At 38.1% G+C, this 25,866-nt stretch overlaps 1 protein-coding gene and 1 non-coding gene across 3 annotated transcripts in view; one reads left to right on the forward strand and one right to left on the reverse strand.

Moving 5' to 3' along the window:
• Positions 1–25,866, forward strand: part of CDADC1 (cytidine and dCMP deaminase domain containing 1) — a 97,388-nt gene that overhangs the window by 18,839 nt on the left and 52,683 nt on the right. For both annotated transcript variants that reach the window (XM_036250058.1, XM_036250057.1), the window contains exons 5-6: positions 10,733–11,302; positions 19,331–19,380. In XM_036250058.1, the coding sequence (XP_036105951.1) occupies positions 10,733–11,302; positions 19,331–19,380 (620 nt within the window). The remainder of the gene's footprint in view (positions 1–10,732; positions 11,303–19,330; positions 19,381–25,866) is intronic.
• Positions 8,559–8,749, reverse strand: LOC118623127. The gene has a single exon (XR_004958224.1). It is a non-coding gene; the product is annotated as a U2 spliceosomal RNA (small nuclear RNA).

Here is a 25,866-nt window from a genome sequence, read left to right on the forward strand (position 1 = left end):
CAGTCGATCTGATAGCCTAGTACTGAGTGACTAGTGGGCAGGCAGAGTATACAGCGTGGAGATGCTGGACAAAGGGATGATTTATGTCCAGGATAAGATGGAGTGGGGCAGGGAAAGATTTATTTATGCTACCCAGAATGGTATACGATTTAAAACTTATGAATTGTTTATTTCTGGAATTTTTCATTTAATATTTGTGGATCATGATTGACTGTCGGTAACTGAAACCACAGAAATTGAAACTGCACATAGAAACTGGGGATACTATAATATCCCCATGCAGATGTTGCTGAACAGCAGTCAGCTTTCTCCATATGGTTGATTCATGGGCCTAGGCATCTTCTGTAGTATTACTGCTGTCGTCCCCAAGAGCCTTGAGTCCTCTGCATCCAGACAGAAAAAGAACATAGAAAAGGCATACTTGCTCTTTAAAAATTCTGGCTCAGAAGTCATATACATCATTTCTGTTCATATTCATTGTGGGAACTGTAGTTGCTGGCTGGGCAGCTGCCTCCCAATGACTACTCTACATTTTGGAAGGAGGAACACAAATAATTAATGTATAGCTTTCTATCTCTGTTATATTAGGCTACTCATTAAACCTCTTTGTGTTTATGCTTCTTTTTTTGCCCCCAAGTAAGTATGCAGACTTTTCTGCTATTTATAAGCTATCTTGGGATTTAGAGGGATTCCAAGATGGCAGCAGATTAGGTGGAATCTACACTGACCTCTCAGGACCAAACTGGAATTACAACTAAAATGTAGAAAAATCATCCTGAATAACCAACTGAAGAGTAGCCAAAGAGAACCCTGATAACCAAGGACATAAATAGGAGCCCACATCAGGACTGGGAGGAAGTGCAGAGGCACAAGAGGGCTGGCCAGACTCCCACAGACAGAGGCTGAAGTTCCAGAAGGATATCTCAGAAGTGGGGGGTATCCCCTGAGAAATCTGGAGTCTAAACCCCAAGCTGGGCTACCCAGCCCAGAGTAACAGAACTGGGAAAGGTGCCCACATATTATCTGACCATGAAAGTACTGGGGGTTCGCCTGGCAGGGAGAGACAACTAGAAACACAGGCACTCTCTTAAAGGGCCAACACATTACATTTTATTTGCAGCCACTCATGTTGGGCTCTGGCAGAGGGAGGGCAGAGTGGACTAGAGCTGCTTGAGGAAAGTCTGGGGTTGGTAGCTCTGGGGAGAGAGCTGAGAGGACAGCCACCAGGATCCCTGTGCTGAGTTATTACCCCATGCTGCAGAAGTCGTCTTTCTCAGGCAGATTTTTCACATCAATGCAGCTTTAGCCTGGGAGGAAGCAATTGCCCCACATGCCGGAAGCCCTATCACACCGCCTTGTAGGTTTACATCTTGCTGAGGAGTGCAGCTTGAGGCTCATTAAGTGACTAAGACTAACAGTCAGTCTACGCACAGAGGTGGATTTCTAGAATCTTTTGAGTCTTTGCCTGACCAGCTCCTGGGCTCAGGGCTAGTAAAAGCAGGCCTTGATGCACAGCTTTGTCCTTTCCACATACATCCAGCCCCAACAGTGGGAGCCACAAGCTGTGGATTGCTGATAGTTACAAATAGGGTACTCAAGGCCAGTCACAAACAGCATCTGACATTGGCCTGCACCAGAAACTCTGTGAAGAGGCCCAAAACTAATAAATAAACTTAGTGGCCAGCTTTAGACAACAACAGAGCAGGATCCAATAAGCTTTACAAGCAGTATATCCACAGGGAGATATCGGCATGCTTCAAACCCTGCTGAGGTGAATTCTGCTCTGTGTAGTAAGCACCAGCACAGCAGCCTGCATGCTGTGTTGGGGGTTGAGCCTCACTGTCAGCCCACCAGAGGGTCAAGCCCATGCACAAACAGGACAATAGTAGACAGGACTCAATTATAGCAGGAGGACCCACACAGTTCACACAAAGGACATTATTAGAACACCCAGGTCTGATGAACAGGGAGACTGCCCCAGGTTCCACAGGTCACCTACAACATAAGGCCAACCTACCAAGACTTGGAGACATAGCAGATCTACCTAATACATAGGAACAATAACAAACAGACAGCCAAAATGGGGAGACAAAGAAATAAACCCTAAATGAAAGAACAAGAGAAATCTCTAGAAGAAGAGCTAAATGAAATGGAGATGATCAATTTATCAGATATAGCATTCAGAGTAATGTTATAAGGATGCTCAATAGCATGAAAAGAGACATAGAGACTATGAGAAATAACCAGTCGGAAATGAAGAATGACATAGCAGACATAAAGAATACACTGGAAAGTATAAACAGCAGATTAGAGGATAAGCTGAGGATCATATAAAAGAATTAGAAGACAAGGTAGGAAAAAAAAAATCACTCAAACAGAGAACCAAAAAGAAAACAATTTAAAAACAAGAGGACAGTTTAAAGGAGCAGTGAGACAATATGAAATGTAACAATATCCACATCATGGAAGTCCTAGAAAGAGAAGAAAGTGGCAAGGGATAGAGAAACTGTTTGAAGAAATAATGGCAGAAAATGTCCCTAACTTGGTGAAGGAAATAGTTACACAAGTTCAGGAAGCACAGAATGTTCCAAGCAAGAAGAACCCAAAGAGGCTCACATAAGACACATAATTAAAATGCCAAAAAATAACTCGGCTGGTGTGGTTTAGTGCACTGAGTGTTGTGCCATGGACTGAGAGGTCCTGGTTTGATTCCTAGTCAGGGCACATGCCTGGGTTGCGGGCTCGATCCCCAGTAGGGGGCATGCAAGCAGGCAGCCAGTTGATGGTTCTCTCTCAATCAATTTCTCTCTCCCTTCCTCTCTCTCAAAAATAAATAAATAATTTAAAAAATGCCAAAAAAGTAAGGCAAAGAGAGAATCTTACAGGCAGCAAGAGAAAAGCAATTTGCTACCTACAAAGGAGTTCCCATCAGTCTGTCAGCTGATTTTTCAACAGAAACACTGATGGCGAGAAGGGAATGGCATGAAATACTCAAGGTAATGAAAAGCAGTGATCTGAAACCAAGACAATTCTATCCAGCAAAGCTGTCATTGAAAATAGGCAAAATAAACAGCTTCCCAGGCAAAAAAGGCTGAAGAAGTTTATTACCACCAAACCAGCATTGCAAGAAATGTTAAATGGACTGCTGTAATCAGAATAGGAACTAGAGAGAAAGAGAAAAAAAACACATAGGTGTAAAGAATAAAAATGTCAATAAATAAGTACCTATCAATAATAACCTAAAATGTAAATGGATTAAATGGTCCAATCAAAAGACATAGGGTAGCTGAATGGATGAGAAAAAATGACCCATATAAAAGGTGTCCCAAAAAATGTATACACAACTTTGAATACTTATAAAGCCAGTGTTTATTAAAATACATTTTATTTTCAAAATGTAATTGAATCTACAGATGCCTTATATACATTTGGGGAGGGGAGGACACTCTATATGCTACCTACAAGAGATGCAGCTCTGAACAAAAGACTCACAGGATGAAAGTGAAGGAATGGAAAACATTTTTTCCATGCAAATGGAAACCAAAAATAGCTGGGGTAGCAATACTCATATCTGACAAAATGGACTTCAAAATGAAAGCCATAACAAGAGACATAGGTTATGATGTAATACTCGAGGGATGGATCCAACAAGAGGATATAATCCTGGTAAACAAATACGCACCAAATATAAGAGTACCAAAATATATTTAAAAACTCCTGGAGGACTTTAAGGGAGAGGTCAACAACAATACAATCAATCATAGCAGGGGACTTTAATGTACCAGTGAATTCACTGGATAGATCTTCAAGCCAAAAAAATCAACACGAAAACTGTGGCCTTAAATGACTGATCTTAAATACACTAGATCAGTTGTATCTAAGTGATATTTACAGAACATTCCATCCAGAGCATCAGAATGTATATTCTTTTCATATGTACATGGGTTATTCTCAAAGATAGACTATATGTTAAGACACAAAATAAGCCTCAACAAATTCAAGAAGATTAAAATCCTATTAAGCATCTTTTCAGATCAAAAATGGCATGAAACTAGAAATCAACTACAATAAAAACACTCGAAAACATCCAAACACATGGAGACTAAATAGCATGTTATGAAACAATGAATGGGTTACCAATGAGATCAAAGAAGAAATTTAAAACTTCCTGGGAACAAATGAAAATGAACACACAACAACCCAAAATATATGGGACACAGCAAAAGCAGTCCTGAGAAGAAAGTTCATAGCAATACTGGCATTCTTCAAGAAATAAGAAAAATCTCTAATAAACAATATAATCCCACAACTAAAAGGATTAGAAAAGAACAACAAGAAAAACCCAGAGCAAGTAAAAGAAAGGAAATAGTAAAGATTAGAGTGGAAATAAATGACAGAGAGACTAACAAAACAATACAGAAGATCAATAAAACCAAAGACTGGTTCTATGAAAAGATTAACAAGATCAATGAACCTCTAGCCAGACTCATCAAAAAGCAAAGAGAGAGGACCCAAATAAATAAAATCAGAAACAAAAGAGGAAGTAAGAACTGATACCGCAGAAATACAAAGGATTGTAAGAAAATAGATGCCAACAAATTGGACAACCTGAGTGAAATGGACAAATTTCTAGAAACATACAATCTTCCAAAACTGAATCAGGAAGAATCAGAAAACCTGAATAGACCAAAAACAACTAATGAAATTGAAGCAGTAATAAAAATATCTCCCAGCAAACTCCCAGACGGCTTCACAGGGGAGTGTTTACCAAACATTCAAAAAACTAATACCTATCCTCTTCAAACTATTCCAAAAAATTCAAGAGGAAGGAAGACATCTAAATTTTTTTTTATGAGGCCAGCATTATCCTAATTGCAAAGCCAGATAAAGACACTACAAAGAAAGAAAATTATAGGTCCATATCCGTGATGCACATAGACACCAAAATCCTCAACAAAATATTAACAAATCGGATCCAGCAATATAATAAAAAGATTGTTCACCATGACCAAGTGGGATTTATCCCAGGAATGCAAATTTATTGATTCACAAATCAATAAATGTGATACATCACATAAAATGAAAGATAAAAAATCACATGATCATATCAATAGATAAAGAAAAAACATTAGACAAAGCCAGCATCCATTTTTTATAAAAACTGTCAGCAAATTGGGAAAGAGGGATCATACCTCAACATAACAAAGGCCATATATGACATACTACAGTCAACATTATACTCAATGGTCAAAAACTAAAAGCAGTTTTCTTAAGAACTAAAGCAAGATGGGGATATGTGCTTTCACCACTCTTATTCAACATAGTACTGGGAAGTCTTAGCTACAGCGATCAGACAAGAAGAAAAAATAAAAGGCATCTAAACTGGAAAGGCAGAAGTAAAACTTTCATTATTCACAGAGGACATGATAGTGTACATAGAAAACACTAAAGACTCCTTCAAAAACTACTAGATTTAATAAATGAATTCAGCAAATAGCAGGATTCAACATTAACATCCCTAAATCGATGTCATTTTTATACACTGGCAATGAACTTTCAGAAAAAGAAACAAACAAAAAACAATGCTATTTACCTATGCAACAAAAAAATCAAGATACCTAGGAATAAACTTAACCAGGGAAGTAAAAGACCTGTACTCGGAAAACTACAGGACATTGAAAAAACAAATAGAGGAAAATACAAACAAGTGGAAGCATATACTGTGTTCATAGATAGGAAGAATTAACATCATTAACATATCCAGACTACCCAAACCAATCCCTATTAAAATATCAACAGCATATTTCACAGATCTAGAACAAAATACTCCAAACTCTGGGACAAAAGGCTAATATAGCCCCTAATCCTTTTTCTCAAGGAGTTATTGGCAGCCAAAAATAACAACACATCATCCAGTATCAAATGAGTGATACAGGCTGTAAGTGATAAGAGATTAGAGAAGAAACAGTGATCCCTCCTGGTTGGCATGTTATGAAAGGCTAGGACTTAAGCTGCATCTTGATGGGTCAGAGGTAGAGGAGGAGGAACACATCCCTGGTCAGGGCACCAGCATATGTGGGGTCATCAGTTTGTGAGATGCAATGTTCAGCATTTTAAATAGAGAATCATTCTTGGGGAGAATAGTGGCAGATGGATTATAATGATAAATTGGGGTTTATTGGAGAACTTTGGAAAACTGTACAGCCTTTGGGCTTTATCTTATAGAACAGAGCTTCTAAACTTGTTTTGAGAAAGTGCTATTTTTATTTACATCAAAGTCTTAAGAGTAATGATCAGGTTCATAGTGAAGGTAGTGCCCTTGAGCTACAAGTGGCTAGAGCCTCCTGGCCTTCGACAATATTTCTAGCAGGTAGGGTATCTCTGGTAATTGTTAGATTCTATAGTCTTTCCCCTGCAGTTCGAAGTAGAGAAGATAGGAAAGATGGTGGTGGCTTTTTTTTTTTTTTTTCTTTTTTTCCCAATTAACAGGGCAGATTGGATATTTACCTTATCACTTGTGTTAATTGACCTGTAAATCCTATTATAGATCATGTGGAGCCCACCACTGAAGTTTTTGAGCATTTTGATGATTAAAATTATTATTTTTATTTTTTGGTATTGAATTGGAGCATGAAAAGATAAGAGATTAAGAGTATGATTAATAGACTATTGCATTAGGCAGGGTATAAAAATAGAACTGAGAGGATAACACTGATATGGAAAGGAAGACTGAAAGACCAAAGTAGTTTTTGAATAAAGGAATAAACAATACTTGTGTTTTGTGTTGAGCTGACTATGCTGTCCACACTCTGAATAGCCTTAGAGCCAAGAATGGGAAAAGTAGGGAAGTGCAAGTTACTGACCACTGCTCGATGTCTTTAAGACATTTAAACCTGTCAAGAGAGATGATGAAGTGTGGAAAATCAGGAAGAACCTACAAAAGAAATGTTTTTATGTTAGTGCTAGACCCATATGTAAATAAAATTGCTATATTAGATTAGGTTTATATATTATATCTTGGGAAGTGGCTTTGTTTAACTCCATGCTATTGCTAAATTACTTTAGTTGCAATTATTGTTACATCAGTTATATAGCAAACATTTCCAAAGCACAGTGGTTCTCTAAATGTGGTCTGTGGACTCATGATGTTCCACAATGTCAAAACCATTTTCATAATACTACTGCATTCACACTAATACCACAACAGTAGTGAGGAAAACCATTGTTGCCTAGTAAGAACAAGGCAATAGTAGTCATTGTTCTCTTCATGGCCACATACTGGGAGTTGTTTTTTTTTTTTTAATAAAAAGGTTTTGTGTAAGAATGTCTCATGAAACAGTAAAAATTATTAATTTTATTAAATCCCAACCCTTAGTACACATCTTTATTATATTCTGTGTGAGAAAATAGGAGGTAGACATAAAGCACTTTTGCTACAAACCTAAGTATGCAGGTTGCCTTATGGAAAATCACCCATGCAGATGTTTGAGTTGTGAACTGCATTGTCCACTTCTTTCATGGAACACCATGATCTGACAAACTATCATTATTTACATTTGGCTACTTGGCAGACATTGTCTCAAAAAATAATTAAGTGAACCTGTCACTTCCAAGAAAACAACTGACAGTATTTGTTGTCAATGATAAAATTTGAGTCTTCAAGTGAAAATTAAAAATTTCAAAAACTTAGTATCATGAGCTTATAGATTCCCAGCACTCAGAACCTCTTCTGGATGACACCGGTGGTAAAGTGAATAAGTGGAATTTTTTAAATAATGGAATTTAACATAACTACAAAAATTTTTTTATGATTTCAGATTCTACATTGTAACTAACCTTTAAGATACTATCCTTTGTCAAATTTTTATGTAGTGTCAAAGAAGAATATTGACAACTATCTGAAATGGCTGTTAACATGCTCCTTTTTCAACTACACACCTCTGTGAGGCGGATACTTTTATATACTTCAGTGAAAAACAACCTATTGCAGCAGATTTGAGAATCCAAATGTCTTCTATTAAGCCAGATAATAAAGAGATTTGTAAAAATTTAAAACAATGTCATTTTCCTATCTAGTTTTTATTGTTTTGAAAAATATATTTTTTGTTGAACTATGTTATTTATATTAATATATAATAGGTTCTTTATTGTTCTTTTTTTTTTTTTTTTTAATTTATCTTTGTGGTTGAAAGTATTACAGATGTCGCTCCTTTTTTTCCCCATTGACACTCTCCTCCTTGCTCCCGCCACCCCCTGCTTCATTGGTTATGCATATATGCATATAAATTCTTTGGTTTATCTCTTCCCACCCCAGCCACCTTCCCTCTGACATTTGTCAGTCTGTTCCCTACTTCCATGTCTCTGGATCTATTTTGTTCGTCAGCTTATGTTGTCCGTTATATTCCACAAATAAGTGAGATTATGTGATACTTGTCTTTCTCTATCTGACTGGCTTATTACATTAGCATAGTACTCTCTAGGTCCTGCCTAATCATCTCAAAGGGTAAGAGTTCTTTCTTACAGCTACATAGTATTTTTTAGTGAATTAATATTTTTTTCCTTCTTGCACCATTCCCAGAGGTACTGTAATACCGGGTTGATGTGTGGAGTGGACAGAGCAAGCTTCTATTCCATCTCCCTGCTCCAAAAATTCATTTAATATATTGTCCTCGGATAGCGGATGTATCAGATATTAAACTGAAAAGAACATATACTACACTTGATCTTAGCCAAAAGGCCGAGAAGCGATGTGAATTATTTTTAAATTTTTGTTTTAATTTTCTAATACAGAAAATACCAGTAGATATAATCTACACCTCATTGGGGTCCTCATTAATTTTAAAGAATATAATGGGGTCTGAGATGAAAAAAAACTGGTCCGGCTGGTGTGGCTTACTGGTTGAGCATCAACCCATGCACCAAGCTGTCGCTGGTGCGATTCCCGGTCAGGGCACATGCCCAGGTTGTGGACCAAATCCCCAGTGGGGGGGCATGCAAGAGGCGGCCAGTCAGTGTTCTTTCTCATTGATGTTTCTGTCTGTTTCCCTTGCTCTCTCTCTAAAATCAATAAAGAAAAAAATTTTGAAAACTGGAAAACTTCAATAACCTTTGCCACTGGTACTTGAATATTTATTTAAAGATTGGCCATACCCTCTTCTCCTTGAAATCAGGATTACTAGAAGCAACCAGGATGTTTAGATGAAAAATTGACTATCACTGCTGGTTAGGAAATGGATTTTGAGAACTCCAAAAGAGAGTAGGTGAAATGCAGCTGGAGGAAACTCTGATGTTAGCTTTGAGGCTTTCCAAATTGCTTTACAGCCCAAGTCACAGTAAGAGTCAGAAGTAGCAGGGAGTAGGTATAAATGTGTGTTTATTCAACTAAGACTTTTTAGTTAATCTAATACTTTGAATGCAGACAACATGTGGGCTCTCTAGTCACTTCTGAGCACAATCATAAAAAATGTCTCAGCTGTAATTACATGCGATACTAGCAAAAGGGTCTCTGTTGTAAAATACTAATTAGTTGATGAACATTTCAGTGCTTAATTCTGTATAAGGCATCTCTCATTCAACTTCAAATACAAATTAAAATATTTTTTCATATGTTAGTTATCTAGGTTTGTTTTCTCTTTTGTAAATTTTTTGTATCTTTTAGACTCTTGAGGCCTTGTTCTTATCAATTTATACCTGTATATGCTCTAAATGAATTAAAATCTTCTCTGTATACTAAGGATAACTAACCTTTCTGCTATCACTTTGATCGAAAATGTTCCTTCTAGTTTGTTACTCTGTCTTTTAATTTTGTAGACTTAAAAAAATAGAATATCGCTCCCTTCCCCACTGCTGCCCTCAACTTATAAGTTCTTTGTGGAAATGTTGGATAACTGTATAATATTTTGTTATGAGAAGGATACAAATTTATTTAACCATTTTCCTATTTTTTGTTTTGTTTTGTTTTGTTTTCTGTTTTTTACTGTTTTAAACAATGCTGTACTAAATATATCCATGCATTTTTTTATCTCTATTTGAAATATTTTTATAGAGTAGCTTCCCAGAGGGAGAATTCAGAGTACAGGTATATTTTTAATGCATGGTTGAATAGTTTATTTCAGATACAAAACTCTAGACACAGTCAGTTGTTGGCTATGATATTTATAAAAGCAGGCATTTGATTACTTGTAGGACTCTGGTATATCGTCCCAACACTGGGCTTTGGGACCACACTTAGGAAGTCCAATGATTCCACAAATACCTACCATGGGCTTTCTTTGGGTTTGGTCAACTTTTCCTATAAAAAGCCAGATAATAAATATTTTAGGCTTTGCATGCCACATGGTGTTTATATAGGTACTAAGCTCTCAATTCAGCTACCCCATTGTACTGCATAAGCAGCCAAAGACTGTGTCAATGAATGGTTGTTCTATGATCCAATAAAACTTTATTTGTGGACACTGAAATTTGAATTTCATATAATTTTTGTGTTATAAAATAGTCTTGTTTTTTATTTTTTCAACTATTTAAAACTATAAAATCAGTTCTTAGCCTGCAAAGATAGGCAATGGGCTGGATATGGTCTGTGGACCATGGCTTGCCAATAGGCTGTATTATTGGTGACTTGGTCATAGACATTATATTGGGACCTTTGGATCTACTGCAGTGGTGAATTTATCAAGAAGACCCTTAATTTCAACATATATCTGATTACTACCTTTCATATTTTGTATTTCAGCTGGAGTTAACCGAATTTCATATTGGCCTACTGATCCAGAAATAAGTTTGCTTTCTGAGACTTCTAGTTCTGAAGATGCAAAATTAGATGCCAAAGCAGTGGAAAGATTGAAATCAAACAGTAGGGCCCACGTGTGTGTCTTGCTTCAGCCTTTGGTGTATTATATGATGCAGTTTGTAGAGGAGACCTCTTGCAAATGTGACTTTATTCAAAAAATTGCAAAAACATTTCCAGATGCTAACATTGACTTTTATTCTAAATGTAGACAAGAAAAAATAAAAGAATATGAAATGTTATTTTTGGTTTCCAATGAAGAACTACATAAGCAGATACTGATGACTATAGGTTTGGAGAACCTATGTGAAAATCCATACTTTAGCAATCTAAGGCAAAACATGAAAGACCTTGTCGTACTTTTGGCTACAGTAGCTTCCAGTGTGCCCAACTGCAAACACTATGGATTTTATTGTGACAATACTGAACAGATTAATGAAATTCACAATCAAAGTTTGCCACAAGAAATTGCAAGACACTGCATGGTTCAGGCCAGGTTATTGGCATATCGAACTGGTAAGTTATATATGCTTAGTTCATGAATTGGGGCTTATCAATTGGGTTGTAATTATCTCAGAACTAAAGAGGGGTTCATCTCATCGATGGTAGAGTTCATTTACTCTCAGACACTGAAGTTTTGCTGCTCGTACAATATAGAGAAGTTAGTGAGACCCTTGAGTAGACAAGTCTTCCTTAGAGCAGTTTTGGGATTCCTTACGGCCTTATAATTTGGGGCTACATTTTTAAACCAGGGCCTGATTATCTAGGCCTTTCTTTCTGCTTCTTGTTTTTATCATTTCACTGTTCATTGATTCTTCCACTAGAGATGGAACAAAAAGAGAAAGAGTGGTAACAAAATCATTCATTTTTGTTAACTCTTCAATATTTAAATATATTCAATATTAATAAAAACTTAAAATAGTCTTTACAATATATGAATTCAAAATAACAGAATCAAAGTAAAGGAATATTGGCAGATATTTTTCAATTGCTAGTATGTCCAATCAGCAAGTAGAAAAATCAAACATTTTTATTTTGTTATATTAAGTTATGCGTGGGTACGTGTGTATAAAAGGAAAATATTTCTTGGGAATTTTATTTATTGTGATAAAAGATGGCATCTCTATTTCTAATTATAGAACAGTGTTTTTACATCTTACCAGATGTAAATTTTTTCAAAGTAAAAGAATCATCCCTTTTTAAAATGCAACTTTGAAATGAGGAGAAAATGCAGGCAGGAAGAGCAGTAGAGTAAGATTTGAGTGGAATACAGTACGATTTTTTAAACCTTATTCTAAGAAAGAAAGAAAAGAGAAAATCTTCAGAAAAAGTTAATATAAATGCCCTGGCCTGCAGTGTGTTCTAAACAAAGACAAAGTAATTTTATTAGATTGGAGGTTCTCAACTGGCAGCATATCAGAATTACCACTGAAATTTTATTAAAAGACAAATGCTCAAATTCCGACCCAGATTAAACCAAGTCCCTAAGGTTGTGGCCTAGGCTTATACATTTTTTAAGTTCTGCAAGGAACTCTGATATTCAGTAAGGTTAATAATCACTCAATTCTTATTAAAGAATTTGATTCTGGCCTAGCCGAAGTGGCTCAGTTGTCTGGAGCATCATCCTGTGCACCAAAATGTTGAGGGTTCGATCCCTAGTCAGGGCACATTCCTGGGTTGCGGATTCAATCCCTGGTCTTGGGGCATGTATGGAAGGCAACTGATCTATGTTTCTCTCTCACATCGATGTTTCGCTCTCTATCTTTCTATCTCTCTCTTTCTTCCTCTTTCTAAGCATGTCCTTGGTGAGGATTAAAAAAAAAAAAGATTTTGATTCTATTATAGGCGTAAGCTATATGATGCCAAACAACTCTATCGTGTAAAAGTCTGATTTAACTTAATTATTTTATATGTGGGCTATACATTAGTCTCTTTGCCAAAATCAGCTTTACAAGTAACTCTTCTATAAATCATTCTGGAAAGAAAAAAAACATGAATGAGAACAGCTGTTGTTACAGCTATAATTCATGAATTCCCCTTGCTAATTGGAATTCAGAAGATTTCAGAATGAGTGTAAGCTGGGAGATGTGAATATACTATTCTTTTATTTGATCTCAGTACTTCTATATATGATTAGTTCATATGATATATGATTCCAGTGTTTAAAGATGCAGTAATGTTTAGATATAAATTTGTATATATAGTATTTATGAGATATTCTAATTATAAATGTAGCCACAATTTCCGTGCAGAGTTTTAGTTTTAGTTTTTGTTTTTTTCACATACAGCCATGCTTCTGCACTTGGTGGGCAATTTAAAAGATTTTCAAGGTTAATTTTTTTACTATGTATGACTATTTTTGCCTGGAATCCAAATCCTAAACACAATGCAACTTCTGTCATGAACTGCACTCCATTGTGAGCTTTTCTGGGGAAGAGACCACGTCTTCATCATTTTTTTTCCTTAGCACTAAGCACTGTGTGCTAAATGGATAAAAGAAAAATCTTTTTATATCCAAAGATAAATGGTCCACAATCCCTTATCGAAAACTCTGAAGCCAGACGACAGGAATTCAGAGTTTGTCAGATTTTAGAAAGGTAACATGGTGCATGTACTGTACATTACACAGCACTCCCAGGGGTCTGTGGCAGTACCTTGTAATCAAACACTTTTACTCAAATGGAGTAAAATGTATGAATCTTTGCATTAAATATTTGTCAGGTGTAGACACAAAATAAGTGCATCAAGCTGTAAAAAAGAAAACTTGATATAGGGAATTTCAGATAAGTAATTCTGGACCTATGCTCTTCTTTGGTGATAAATAGTGGCAATAACAATTTTTTGAGCACCTACTATGTGTCAGTCACAGAGCTAGGTATTTATATGCAGATCTTATTTAACATGGAGGACAATCCAGCAAGGTCTCATATCCCCATGAGAGAGTGTTCTAATTTCACACTGTTCAGTTTGCAATGATGACTTTATTTTATTCTAATAGGTGAACAAACCACTCTATTAAACCATTTCATTCAAAAATATACATATGACCCTGGCCAGTTTGGCTCAGCAGTTAAGCATCAGCCTAAGGACCAAGGGGTCTCATGTTCAGTTCCCAGCCAAGGTCACATACCTGGGTTGGAGGTTCACAGCCCCGGTTGGGGTCATGCGGGAGGCAACCAATCAATGTCTCTCTCATATCGATATTTCTCTCTCTCCCTACCTTCCTTCCACTCTATCTAAAAACCAATGAAAAAATATCCTTGGGTGAGGATTAACAAAAAAAATTATATATATATATATATATATGATTAAAATGAATTCTAAAACTTTTTTTTATCTTTATTGTTGAATGTAGACTGTATTAAGATGTTCCTCATTTATCCCCCATTGACCCCTCTTGCCCCCTCCCGCCCCCCTCCCGCCTTTTCCCATACTATTGTCTGTGTCCATTGGTTATGCATATAAGGTCTTTGGTTTATTCCCCCCCCCCAACCCCTTTCCCTTTGAGGTTTGTCAGTCTAGCAATGAATTTGTGCGTCTTAATCCCTTCACCTTTTTCACCCATTCCCCCAATCCCCCTCCCATCTAGCAACCAACAAAATGTTCTCTGTATCTCCGAGAATGTTTCTGTTCTGCCTGTTCATTTTGTGTGTAGATTCCATTGTTGATAGATATGTATTCATTGCCATTTTGTTTGTTCATATATTTTATCTTTTTCTTCAAAAAGACCCTTCATCATTTCACATAATAACGGTTTGGTGGTGATGAACTCCTTTAACTTTTTTTTGTCTAGGAAACTTTATATGGCCATCGATTCTAAATGACAGCTTTGCAGGATAGAGTAATCTTGGTTGTAGGTTCTTGCTTTTCATCACTCTGAATATTTCTTGCCACTCCCTTCTGCCCTGCAAAGTTTCTTTTGAGAAATCAGCTGACAGCCTAATGGGTACTCCCTTGTAGGTAACTAGCTGCCTTTCTCTTGCTGAATTTAAGATTCTCTCTTTGTCTTGAACTTTCTGCATTTTGATGATGATGTGTCTTGGTGTGGGCCTCTTGGGGTTCATCTTATTTGGGACTCTCTGTGCTTCCTGGACTTGTATGTCTGTTTCCTTCACCAAGTTAGGAAAGTTTTCTGCCATTATTGTTTCAAACAGGTTTTCTTTTTCTTGTTCTCACTCTTCTCCTTCTGCACCCCCAAGATGCGAATGTTGGCACGCTTGAAGTTGTCCCAGAGGCTCCTTACACTATCCTCATTTTTTTTTTATTCTTTTTTCTTTTTGCTGTTCTGATTGGGCGTTTTTTGCTTCCTTATATTCCAAATCGATGGTTTGCTTCTTGGATTTACGTACTCTACTATTGAATCTGTGTAAATTATTCTTTATTTCAGTTAATGCCTCCTTCATTTCTGACTGTGCATCCATCATTTCTGACTGGCCCTTTTTTATGCTCTTGAGACCCTCACTAAGTTCACTGAGGTTCTCACTAAGTTCATTGAGCATCCTTATAAGCAGTATTTTGAACTCAGCATCTGTTAGGTTGCTTATCTCCATTTTGCTTAGTTCTTTTCTTGGGGTTTTGTTCTGTTCTTTTATTTGGGACCTGTTTGTCTCCTCATTTTGGCTGCCTCCCTGGGTTTGTTTCAGTGTATTACTTAACGAGCAGTATGGGGCTATCTGAGACCAGATGCTGCTTGTTTGAAAGAATTTAGGGAAAACTTGATGCAGGATCCAAGACAGGCCAATCCTATGGTTAAGCAAAAGGCAACAGCTTGGGTGGGCTGGAAAGTTGGGTGGGATGGGGTGGGGCCTCAGGGAGTCACCAAGGTGGGGCTACCAGTGTGAGCCAGGTTGCTGGAGTCCCAGATATGGAGACTGTCTGCCGCCCCAGGGAAGGGCTCACCAGAGGAACAAAGGCCTCTGATGGCACGTTTGTCCCGGAGAAAGCTGTCTCTCCAGCCCTCGCTCCAGTGTCAAACAGCTCAGTTCTTCCCTGTATGTCTCTGGTGCCCCTCGAGCTGCCTCCCCTCCAAGCTTAGAGGTAGAGAGTCCGATCAGTCCGCGCGCGGGCCCTTTAGGGAGCTGCCTGGGGCTCCAGCCGCTTCAGCCTCCCTGAGCCTCAGTTCCCGCTCGTTTTTCCAGCCAGAAGTTATGGGGATTCTCTTCCTGGCACTGGAACCCTGAGCGGGGCACCTGGTGTGGGACAGGGACCTTCCCAGCTGAGGTGTCCTCCTGATTTTTATCCGCCACATGTGGGTGTGGGACCAGCCCGTCTGCCACCGCCCCTCCTACCAGTCTCGTGTGGCTGCTGCTTTAATTCCGTAGTTGTAGGACTTCCATTCAGCTTGATTTCAGGCAGTTTTGAATGATGGTTGTTCTGTAGTTTAGTTGTAACTTTGATGTGGTTGTGGGAGGACGTGATACGGCGTTTACCTACGCTGCCATCTTCGAATTATAAAACTTCTAATGGAGTTTTTTAAACCTAATTGAAAGTGTGTGTTCAGTAATTGGTTTTTGAATGAAGAATAAATAGGATCCACAGAGTTGTCATTAAAAGTATGTTTCCATAAGACTTTGAGGTAGCAAAAAAGTGACAAAATTTGTTTCGGCTCTTGGCGGTGGGGCGGGGGGAGAGTTAAGAGGGCATTACATCTTATCTACATGGTTTAAGTGTGATTTCTTTAATCTCTTTTTTCGGGACCTGTTTTCCCATTAGATTAGGCATTTTCCAAAGCTGAGTATTATACCTCCCTCATGAACCACAGTGTTGGTGACAAAAGTAGGTTGGAGTAGCCAAGAAAGTTTAATGTTTCAAATTATAACCCGGTGGTTCTCAACTTTTTTAAATTAATTTATTTATTTTTGTTACAGATGTTTCTCCTTTTCCCCCCATTGATTCCTCCCTCCCCCTCCCTCCTCACCTTGTCCCCACCTTTGTTGTCCATGTCCATTGTTCATACATACATGCATGTAAGTTCTGTGGTTTATCTCCCCCCCCGCCCCCTCTTTAGGGGATTGTCAGTCTGTACCCCACTTCCAGTTCTCAATTTTTAACAGAGGGAATTCTCCTGAGAATTGCAGATTCTTGTGTTTGCCCACCTTCCATGGAGAGGTCGATTTAGGGCATTTCTGTGGGAGACAGGAGTCTGCCTTTTTAATAAGCAGCCAGTGATTCTGATGCAAGTGGCCTATGGACCACATGGGCAAACCCTGACATGACCACAGAATTGGGAGCTAAAATAACCATGCCTGGGTTCTAGAACCATAGTTACCTGACTTTTAGTGATCAGAGTCTCAGGAATTTGGCTCAGTGATTATAAATTGCCCTTTCCTTCTAGAGTGTACAGAGAAGATACTGTGAATGACCAGAGCAATTTCTATAAAAATTACAGACATGAAAAAATTTTTGAGAAACTAATCTGTTAGCCAAACTTGGAGCTAGGTGAAATCTACTCCATCTAACAGGGATGAAATTTCATTTTGATTTTAAAATATACATAGTAAAGAATATTCTCATGTATGACTAACCTCAGATAGGCAGTAGAGCTGCACGCTGGTGGAAAATCACACTCCCCCCTTCTTGTCAAGGTGTAGTCTGTCCTCAGACAGACAAAGAGTAGTTCCTGAGATCACACAAACACACCATGAAAAATTGTCAGTGTAGGTGGCAGGAAAAGTAGGCTCTTAATATGAAGAATTTCTATTTAGTTTTTTATTTTTTGTTTCAGAGTTATGCATGTATTAAGTACAATTTTACTTCCAGTAAAGGTTTTGGTGTTGTAGGCAAATATATTCTTATGTTCATAACTTCTGCTACTTACCTTAGAAATTATCATAAAGCCATAATTATATTCTTTTCCCACATATTTTATTCTGAAGGTCTTAGAAGGAACAATACTTTTGTTACACCAAAATACCTTTCATGACAATTTCCACTCTGTAGAGTAAGCCCTCTTCCCATACACTCTGTTCCTCAGCATTGTATTACTTTCCTGCACAGCACAGCACATAGGTGTTTCCTCATTCCTGTCTTCCTCCCTCATTAGACAGACTGTAAGTTTCATGAATATAGGGACTTCTCTTTCCCTCCCCACTGTATACTCAGGCATTCAATAAAGGGAAATGTTTGTTATGAAATTCTTAATATCAAAGGGAGGGGTAGAGGAAAGGCAAATAGGTTGGGTCCAGAGGGTTCAATTTTAATCACTTAATTTCTTTGCCTGTTTTCTCATCTAGAAAAGAATATTTTATCTGCTTTACCTTTAAGGTAAAAGTGAGATAATGTTAAAAGGGGCTTAAAATAAATTATGCAAATGTTTTGCAATATAATTTTAAAAACCTGAGCTTGCTTGAACTGAAGTTGGAGAATTTTATTATAGTAGCATAACTTTAAAAAATTAACTTATTTATGAGGTATCCTAGTTTTAATGCATAAGTGGAATAAAGTTTCTTTGTGCTTTTACTAGAAAAGTATTTAACTATGTTATCATTGGAAGGATTGATTTTAAGGAAATTGTAGGGTGAAGCCCCAGTTTCATTTTATCCTCACCAATATGGAAATGTTCCAGTGCACGTTCACAGATGGTTGTCACTTACTCTGTGTAAATGTACCTACTTTGCTACATTAGTCCCTTATTAAGAGTTTGAAAAATACTATGGTTTTCATAATTAATGTATAATTGTTTTAGAAATTTGAAACTCACCCTGTATTAGTAGAAGGAAAAAGACAATCCCTTATATGTAGAACTTCTATTTTGGTTTTTGAATTTTCTGTTTCTATTAATGGTTTTAAGAAGTACAGATTTACACGTAGAGATTTAGGTTTTGCAAGAAAATTATAATCTTACAGTTGATTTAGAAATGACCATCATGTCACTAACTTGACTTATTTCCCTCCCTAAAGGAAAATGATGAAGGTCAAGGAAAAGACAACATGTTGTTTAAATCAAAATCCCTTTCATGGACTTTCCAGCAATATTAATATATGAAAGCCCATAAATAATTGTTTATGTTTGTATTATAAATCTGAACATTTATCTTAGCAAGAGCATTTTCATGAAATGTATTTTTCGTGATTGGAGTATAAAAAAGTTCTAGAAGACAGACTTGATTATTTTGAACAGGTATTGCATTAAATTTATCAGTTCAGAAACTTGTTTTTAGGTAAATTTTATCATCTATTAGAAATAATCACTTAGAAACTGACTTGTTGGTGGAGAATCAATAGTTATACTCTATTCTGGTTACAACTCTGAAGTGACCTGACTTTGGGCACACACTGCCATTTCAATGATCTCCACATAGAGGTCACATGTGACTGGGTTAGCAGTGAAACTGTCTATTTTGTGTCTATCCCCCATATTTAATGCTTAAAAGTATTTATTTTAGTGGTTTTCTATAATTTGTGAAATGTCAAGAATTATTGCTACGTTTAGAAAGTATGTTACAATAAATATATTTTTATTATTTTTAGAAAAATGTATTTTTGAAACTAACAAATCATTGTTGTTTTTTTACTGTCATTTGTTAAATGTCATTTGTCTTTCAGAGGATCATAAAATAGGAGTTGGAGCAGTCATTTGGGCAGAAACAAAATCTGTAAGTATTAAAATAATTCTTTAAACATTTAACGTTGATTTCCTTTAAATATAGTTCAACCTTATATACATTATATTGTATTGACCCATTGGCATTAATAGTTTGAATTGGTGATTTTATGTTCTATAAGCATTTCTTTATTCCCTCAACAATTTTCTGGATAGATTCATTCATCTAGAAAACATTTATTAAACACTTTCTACAGGGTAGGCACTGTGCCGCAGTGTACAGTGGGGAGTTAGAGACCACATTTTCTGCCCTTCATGGCCTACTGGAGTCTAGACAGAGAACTGAAAAAGAAACTTGTATGTAAGTGTGATTATAACATGATACCATGAGAGCACATAGGAGGAACCTTAACTCTGCTTGGAGAAATGAGTAAAATATTCTTGGAGGAGGTAAGATGTTCTTCATCTTGAAGAATGAGTAGAAATTAATCAGGCAGAGCAAGTGGGTGGGACTAGGAGGATACCATGCAGAGGCAGGGGGTGTGAGAGAGAATGGGAAAATGCAAGTGCTTTGGCATGTTGCAGTCCAGAGCACTATGTTCACTTGTGTGGCAGAAAAAATTGGTCTGGACCCTGAAGAACTTTGTATTTCATATAGAGAGTTTGGACTTTATTCTTTAGTGCAGTGCTAACCAGTGGAAATAAAAAGCAAACCATATATTTCATCTTCAATTTTATAGGAGCTATATTTTAAAAACATGAATTAATTTTAAGAATATATTTTAATCTACTATGTCCAGAAATATCATTCAACATGTAATCCATATAAAATATTGTTAATAAGATATGTATGAAAAGCTGAGAGGGTGCCACAGTGGCTGCCAGAGGGAGGGTTATGTGAAAACACAGGGAGAAGATGTCCATCTACAAACCAAGGAGAGAGGTCTGACTGGAAGCCAACCCTGCCAACACATTGATCTTGGACTCCAGAACTTTGGGTGGATCCGTGATGACAATGGATTAGGTAGAAGCTACACTCACCTCCTTCCAGGATCAAACTAGAGTTACAAATAAACTGTAGCAGAATTATCCTGAAACACCAACCAAAGACAAGATGAAAAGAAGCCTTATAATGAAGGATTTATAGAAGAAGCCACATTGAGACTGGTGGGAAGGCCGGAGACACATAAAGGGCTGACCCCACTCCTGTGGGTGGCTGCTAAGGTTCAGGAGGGATATCTCAGATGCTGGGGGTTCCCCTGAAAAATGTGAACTCTAAACTCCAAGATGGGCTCCCTAACCCAGAGCACCAGAGCTGAGAAGAGGTGCCCACATAACATCTGGCTGTGAAAAGTGGGGTTTCTGTTCACCAGGGAGAGAAGGCTAGAGACACAGCCACCTTCTTAAAGGGCCAATGCACAAAATTTTGTTCACAGTGACTATAGTCCTATAAGGAGAGTCTGCGGTTTGTGGTTCTGGGGAGGGAGCTGAAGGGACAGACACCAGGATTCTTGTGCTGAGTCATTCTCCCATACCACAGACACCATCTTTCTTGGATGAAGCACTGCCCTCAATGTAGCATCAACCTGGGGGAAAGCAATAGCCCTACCTTCTGGACTTCCTCTTGCCCCACCCTGTGGTGCTAACACCTTGATGAGTAGCCAGAGGCTTTTTCTGAGACTAGTCCAATAGGCAGCCTGCAGGCAGAAGCAGGTGGAGGCAGATCTCCGTGTGCCTTGGGACTATGCTGACCTGCCTCAAGACTGGGTGCTGGTAAAACCCAGCCTTGGTACATAGCTTGGTCCTTCCAGTATGCACTCAGGCCCAGCACAGGCAGCCACAAACTGTGGATCACTAGTAGCTCCAAATAGGTTTCCCAGGACAAGTCACAGACCATGTCTGACATTGACCTGCACAAGAATTCCTCTCAAGAGGCCCAGAACCAACACACCCAGTGACCAGCTTCAAACAACAACAGAGTAGGTTCCAATAAGTGTCACAAGCAATATATCCAAAGGGAGATCTCAGCAAGCACAAAACCCTGCTGAGGCAAATTCTGCTTTGTGTAGTCAACACTTGTATAGCAGCTCACATGCCATGGCTGGGATTGAGCCTCACAGTCAGCCAGCCTGAGAGTTTATCCCATGCACAACAGGCCAATAACAGTCAAGACTCACTTACACTGGGAAGGCCCACATAACCCACACAAGAGACATTCCCAGAGAACCCATCTCAGATGATCTAGAAGACTGTACCACCAGAACCCATAGGACACTTACTACATAAGACTATCCGATGAAGACTGGGAATCAAAGCAGATCTATCTAATACATAGAAACAAACACAAAGAAGCCAGCCCAAAATTAAAGAATAAGAGAAATATCCAGAAAAAGAGCTAAATGAAATGGAGGCAAGCAATTTATCACATGTAGAGTTCAAAGTAATGGTTATAAGGATGCTCAATAGCATGAAAAAGGACATAGAACCAATAAAAAAAGGACAAATCAGAAGTGAAGAATACAATATCTGAAATGAGAAACAACTGGAAGGAATAAACAGAAGGTTGGATGAAGCAGAGGATTGAATCTATGATTTGGAAGACAAAGTAGAAAAAAACCCATTCAGAGCAGCAAAAAGATAAAATGATTTAAAAAATGAGGATAGTTTAAAGGACCTTTGGGAAAACATGAAGTATAACAACAACTGTATCATAGGGGTACCAGAAAGGGAAGACAGGGAGCAAAGAATCGAGAACCTATTTGAAGAAATGATGACAGAAAACTTGCCCAACCTGGTGAAGGAAAAAGACCCAGAAGTCCAGGAAGCACAGAGAGTCCCAAACAAGAAGGACCAAAAGAGGCCCACACCAAGACACATTATAATTAAAATTGTAAAGATTAAAGACTAAGAGAATCTTAAAAGCTGAAAGAGAAAGACAGTTACCTACAAGGGAACTCCCATATGACAGCTGATTTCTCAACAGAAACATTTTAGGCCCAAAGGGATTGGCATGAAATATTTAAAATGACGAAAAACAAGGACCTGCATCTAAGACTGCTCTATCTAGCAAGGCTGTCATTTTAAATTGAAGGAGAAATAAAGATCTTCCCAGTCAACAAAAAGCTAAAGGAGTTTGTTATCATCAAACTAGTATTACAAAAAAATGTTAAAGTGTCTGCTTGAGGAGAAGGAGGAGGAAGAGAAAGAGAAGAAAAGCAGAGGGACATAGTTAAAAGAACTAAATGGTAACGAATGTGTACCTATCGATGATCACTTTAAATGTAAATGACTTAAATGCTGTAATCAAAAGACAGGGTAGCTGAATGGAAGAAAATAACACCCATATATATGCTGTTTACAAGAGAGCCACCCAAGAATGAAGGATACACACAGAATGAAAGTATAGGGATGGAAAAGATGTTTCATGCAAATTGAAAGGGAAAAAAAATAGAGTAGCAAAACTTATAGTTGACAAAATAAACTTAAAAACAGATTATCATAAGAGACAAAGAAGGGCATTATATAATGATAAAAGGAGTAGTCTAACAAGAGGATATAACCCTTGTAAACATGTATGCACCCAACATAGGAACACTTAAATATGCAAATATGGAAATAGAGGGAGAGATTGACAGTAATACAGTCATAGTAGGAAATTTTACACCCCATTGACAACAATGGATAGATCTACCAGATAGAAAATCAACAAGTAAATTGTGGCATCAAATAACACACTAGATAATTGATATCTTTAGAGCACTTCACTCCAAAGCAGCAGAATATGCATTCTTTTTGAGTGCACATGGAATATTTTCTAGTCTAGACTACATGTTAGGACACAAAACATGTCTCAATAAACTTAAGAAGATTGAGATTATATCAAGCATCTTCTCTGACCATAATGGTATGAAACTAGAAAACAATCACAAGAAATAAACTGAAAAACACACAAAGACATAGAGGCTAAATAACATGTTAAAAAACAATGAATGGGTTAATAAAGAGGGAAGAAATGAAAACATATCTTGAAACAAATGAGAATGAGAACACAACAATCAAAAATCTATGGGACACAGAGAAAGGAGTCCTATGAGGGAAGTTCATAGCATTATAGGTTTACCTCAGGAAACAAAGACGTTTCAAATAAGCAATCAAACATTACACTTAAACATACTAGAAAAAGAATGACAAAGCCCAAAGTGAGAAAAAGGGAGAAAATAATAATGATCGGACCAGAAATTAAAAAAAAAAAAATAGAGTCTAAAATATCAATACAAAAGATCAATGAAAACAGGAGCTGGATCTTTGGGGAAAAAAAACAAGACTGACAAACCTTTAACAAGACTCATAAAAATAAAAAAAAATAATTAAAAAAAGGAGAGGACCCAAATAAATAAAATCAGAAATGAAAAAGGAAAAGTAGCAACTGACAACAAATAATACAAAGCATTATAAGAAAATATTACGAACAAGAACCATACAATCATCCAAAACTGAATCAGGAAGAATCAGAGAATTGGAATGCAGACTAGAACTAATGAAATTGAAGAGGTAATCAAAAAACTCCCAAACAAAAATTCGGGACCAGATGCCTTAACAGGTGAATTTAACCAAGCATTCAAAGAACTAGCGCCTATCCTCAAACCATTTCAGAAAACTTAGGAGGGAAGATTCACTCCCAAGCTCATCTTACGAGGCCAGCATTATCCTAATTCTAAAACCAGATAAAGGACTTCCGGTCAAGATGGCGGTGTAGGTAAATGCGGTATCGCCTCCTCCCACAAGCACATCAAAGTTACAACTAAACTACAGAACAACCATCATTCAAAACCGCCTGAAATCAAGCTGAATGGAAGTCCTACAACTATGGAATTAAATCAGCAGCCACATCCAGACTGGTAGGAGGGCGGAGGCAGATGGGCTGGTCCCACACCCACGTGTGGCGGATAAAAATCAGGAGGACACCTCGGCTGGAAAGGTCCTCCCTGAGGACTGAGGGGTCCCTGTCCCACACCTGGTGCCCCGTTCAGGGTTCCAGTGCCAGGAAGAGAATCCCCATAACTTCTGGCTGGAAAAACCAGCGGGAACTGAGGCTCAAGGAAACTGAAGCGGCTGGAGCCCCAGGCAGCTCCCTAAAGGGCCGGCGCACGGACTTATCGGACTCTCTCCCTCTAAGCTTGGAGGGGAGGCAGCTCGAGGGGCGCCAGAGACATACAGGGAAGAACTGAGCTGTTTTGCACTGGAGCGAGGGCTGGAGAGGGGACTTTCTCTGGGACAGATGTGCTATCAGAGGCCTTTGTTCCTTTGGTGAGCCCTTCCCTGCGGCGGCAGACAGCCGCCATATCTGGGACTCCAGCAACCTGGCTCACACTGGTAGCCCCACCCTGAGGGCCTGCCCCACCCAACTTTCAAGTCCACTGAAGCTGTTGCCACTTGCATAACCATAGGATTGGCCTGTCTTGGATCCTGCATCAGGTTTTTCCTAAATTCTTTCAAACGAGCAGCATCTGGTCTCAGATAGCCCCATACCTCTCGTTAAGTAATACACAGAAGAAAAAAAAAACACAGGGAGGCAGCCAAAATGAGGAGACAAAGAAACAGGTCCCAAATGAAAGAACAGAACAAAACCCCAAGAAAAGAACTAAGCAAAATGGAGATAAGCAACCTAACAGATGCTGAGTTCAAAATACTGCTTATAAGGATGCTCAATGAACTCAGTGAGAACCTCAGTGAACTTAGTGAGGACCTCAAGAGCATAAAAAAGGGCCAGTCAGAAATGATGGATGCACAGTCAGAATTGAAGGAGGCATTAACTGAAATAAAGAATAATTTACACAGATTCAATAGTAGAGTACGTAAATCCAAGAAGCAAACCATCGATTTGGAATATAAGGAAGCAAAAAACGCCCAATCAGAACAGCAAAAAGAAAAAAGAATCCAAAAACACGAGGATAGTGTAAGGAGCCTCTGGGACAATTTCAAATGTGCCAATATTCGCATCTTCGGGGTGCCAGAAGGAGAAGAGTGAGAACAAGAAAAAGAAAACCTGTTTGAAACAATAATGGCAGAAAACTTTCCTAACTTGGTGAAGGAAACAGACATACAAGTCCAGGAAGCACAGAGAGTCCCAAATAAGATGAACCCCTGCCCTGGCCAGTTTGGCTCAGCGGTTAGAGCGTCCGCCTGCGGTCCGGAGAGACCCGGGTTCGGTTCCCGCTAAGGGCATGTACCTCGGTTGCAGTTTGTCCCCGGTCCTGGTTGGTCGTGCGCGTGGCAGCCACTCGATGTGTCCCTTTCACATCGATGTTTCCCTTTCTCTCTCTTCCTCTCTCTCCCTCCCACTCTGTCTGTGCAAAAAATGGAAAAAATGTCCTCGGGTGAGGATTAAAAATAAAAAATAAAAAAAGTTTTGTTTTAAAAAAAAAAAAAAAAAAGATGAACCCCAATAGGCCCACACCAAGACACATCATCATCAAAATGCAAAAGTTTCAAGACAAAGAGAGAATCTTAAAAGCAACAAGAGAAAGGCAGCTAGTTA

This window comes from Molossus molossus, unplaced genomic scaffold (assembly GCF_014108415.1).
Source record: "Molossus molossus isolate mMolMol1 unplaced genomic scaffold, mMolMol1.p scaffold_m16_p_9, whole genome shotgun sequence".
NCBI classification, from domain to species: Eukaryota; Metazoa; Chordata; class Mammalia; order Chiroptera; family Molossidae; genus Molossus; species Molossus molossus.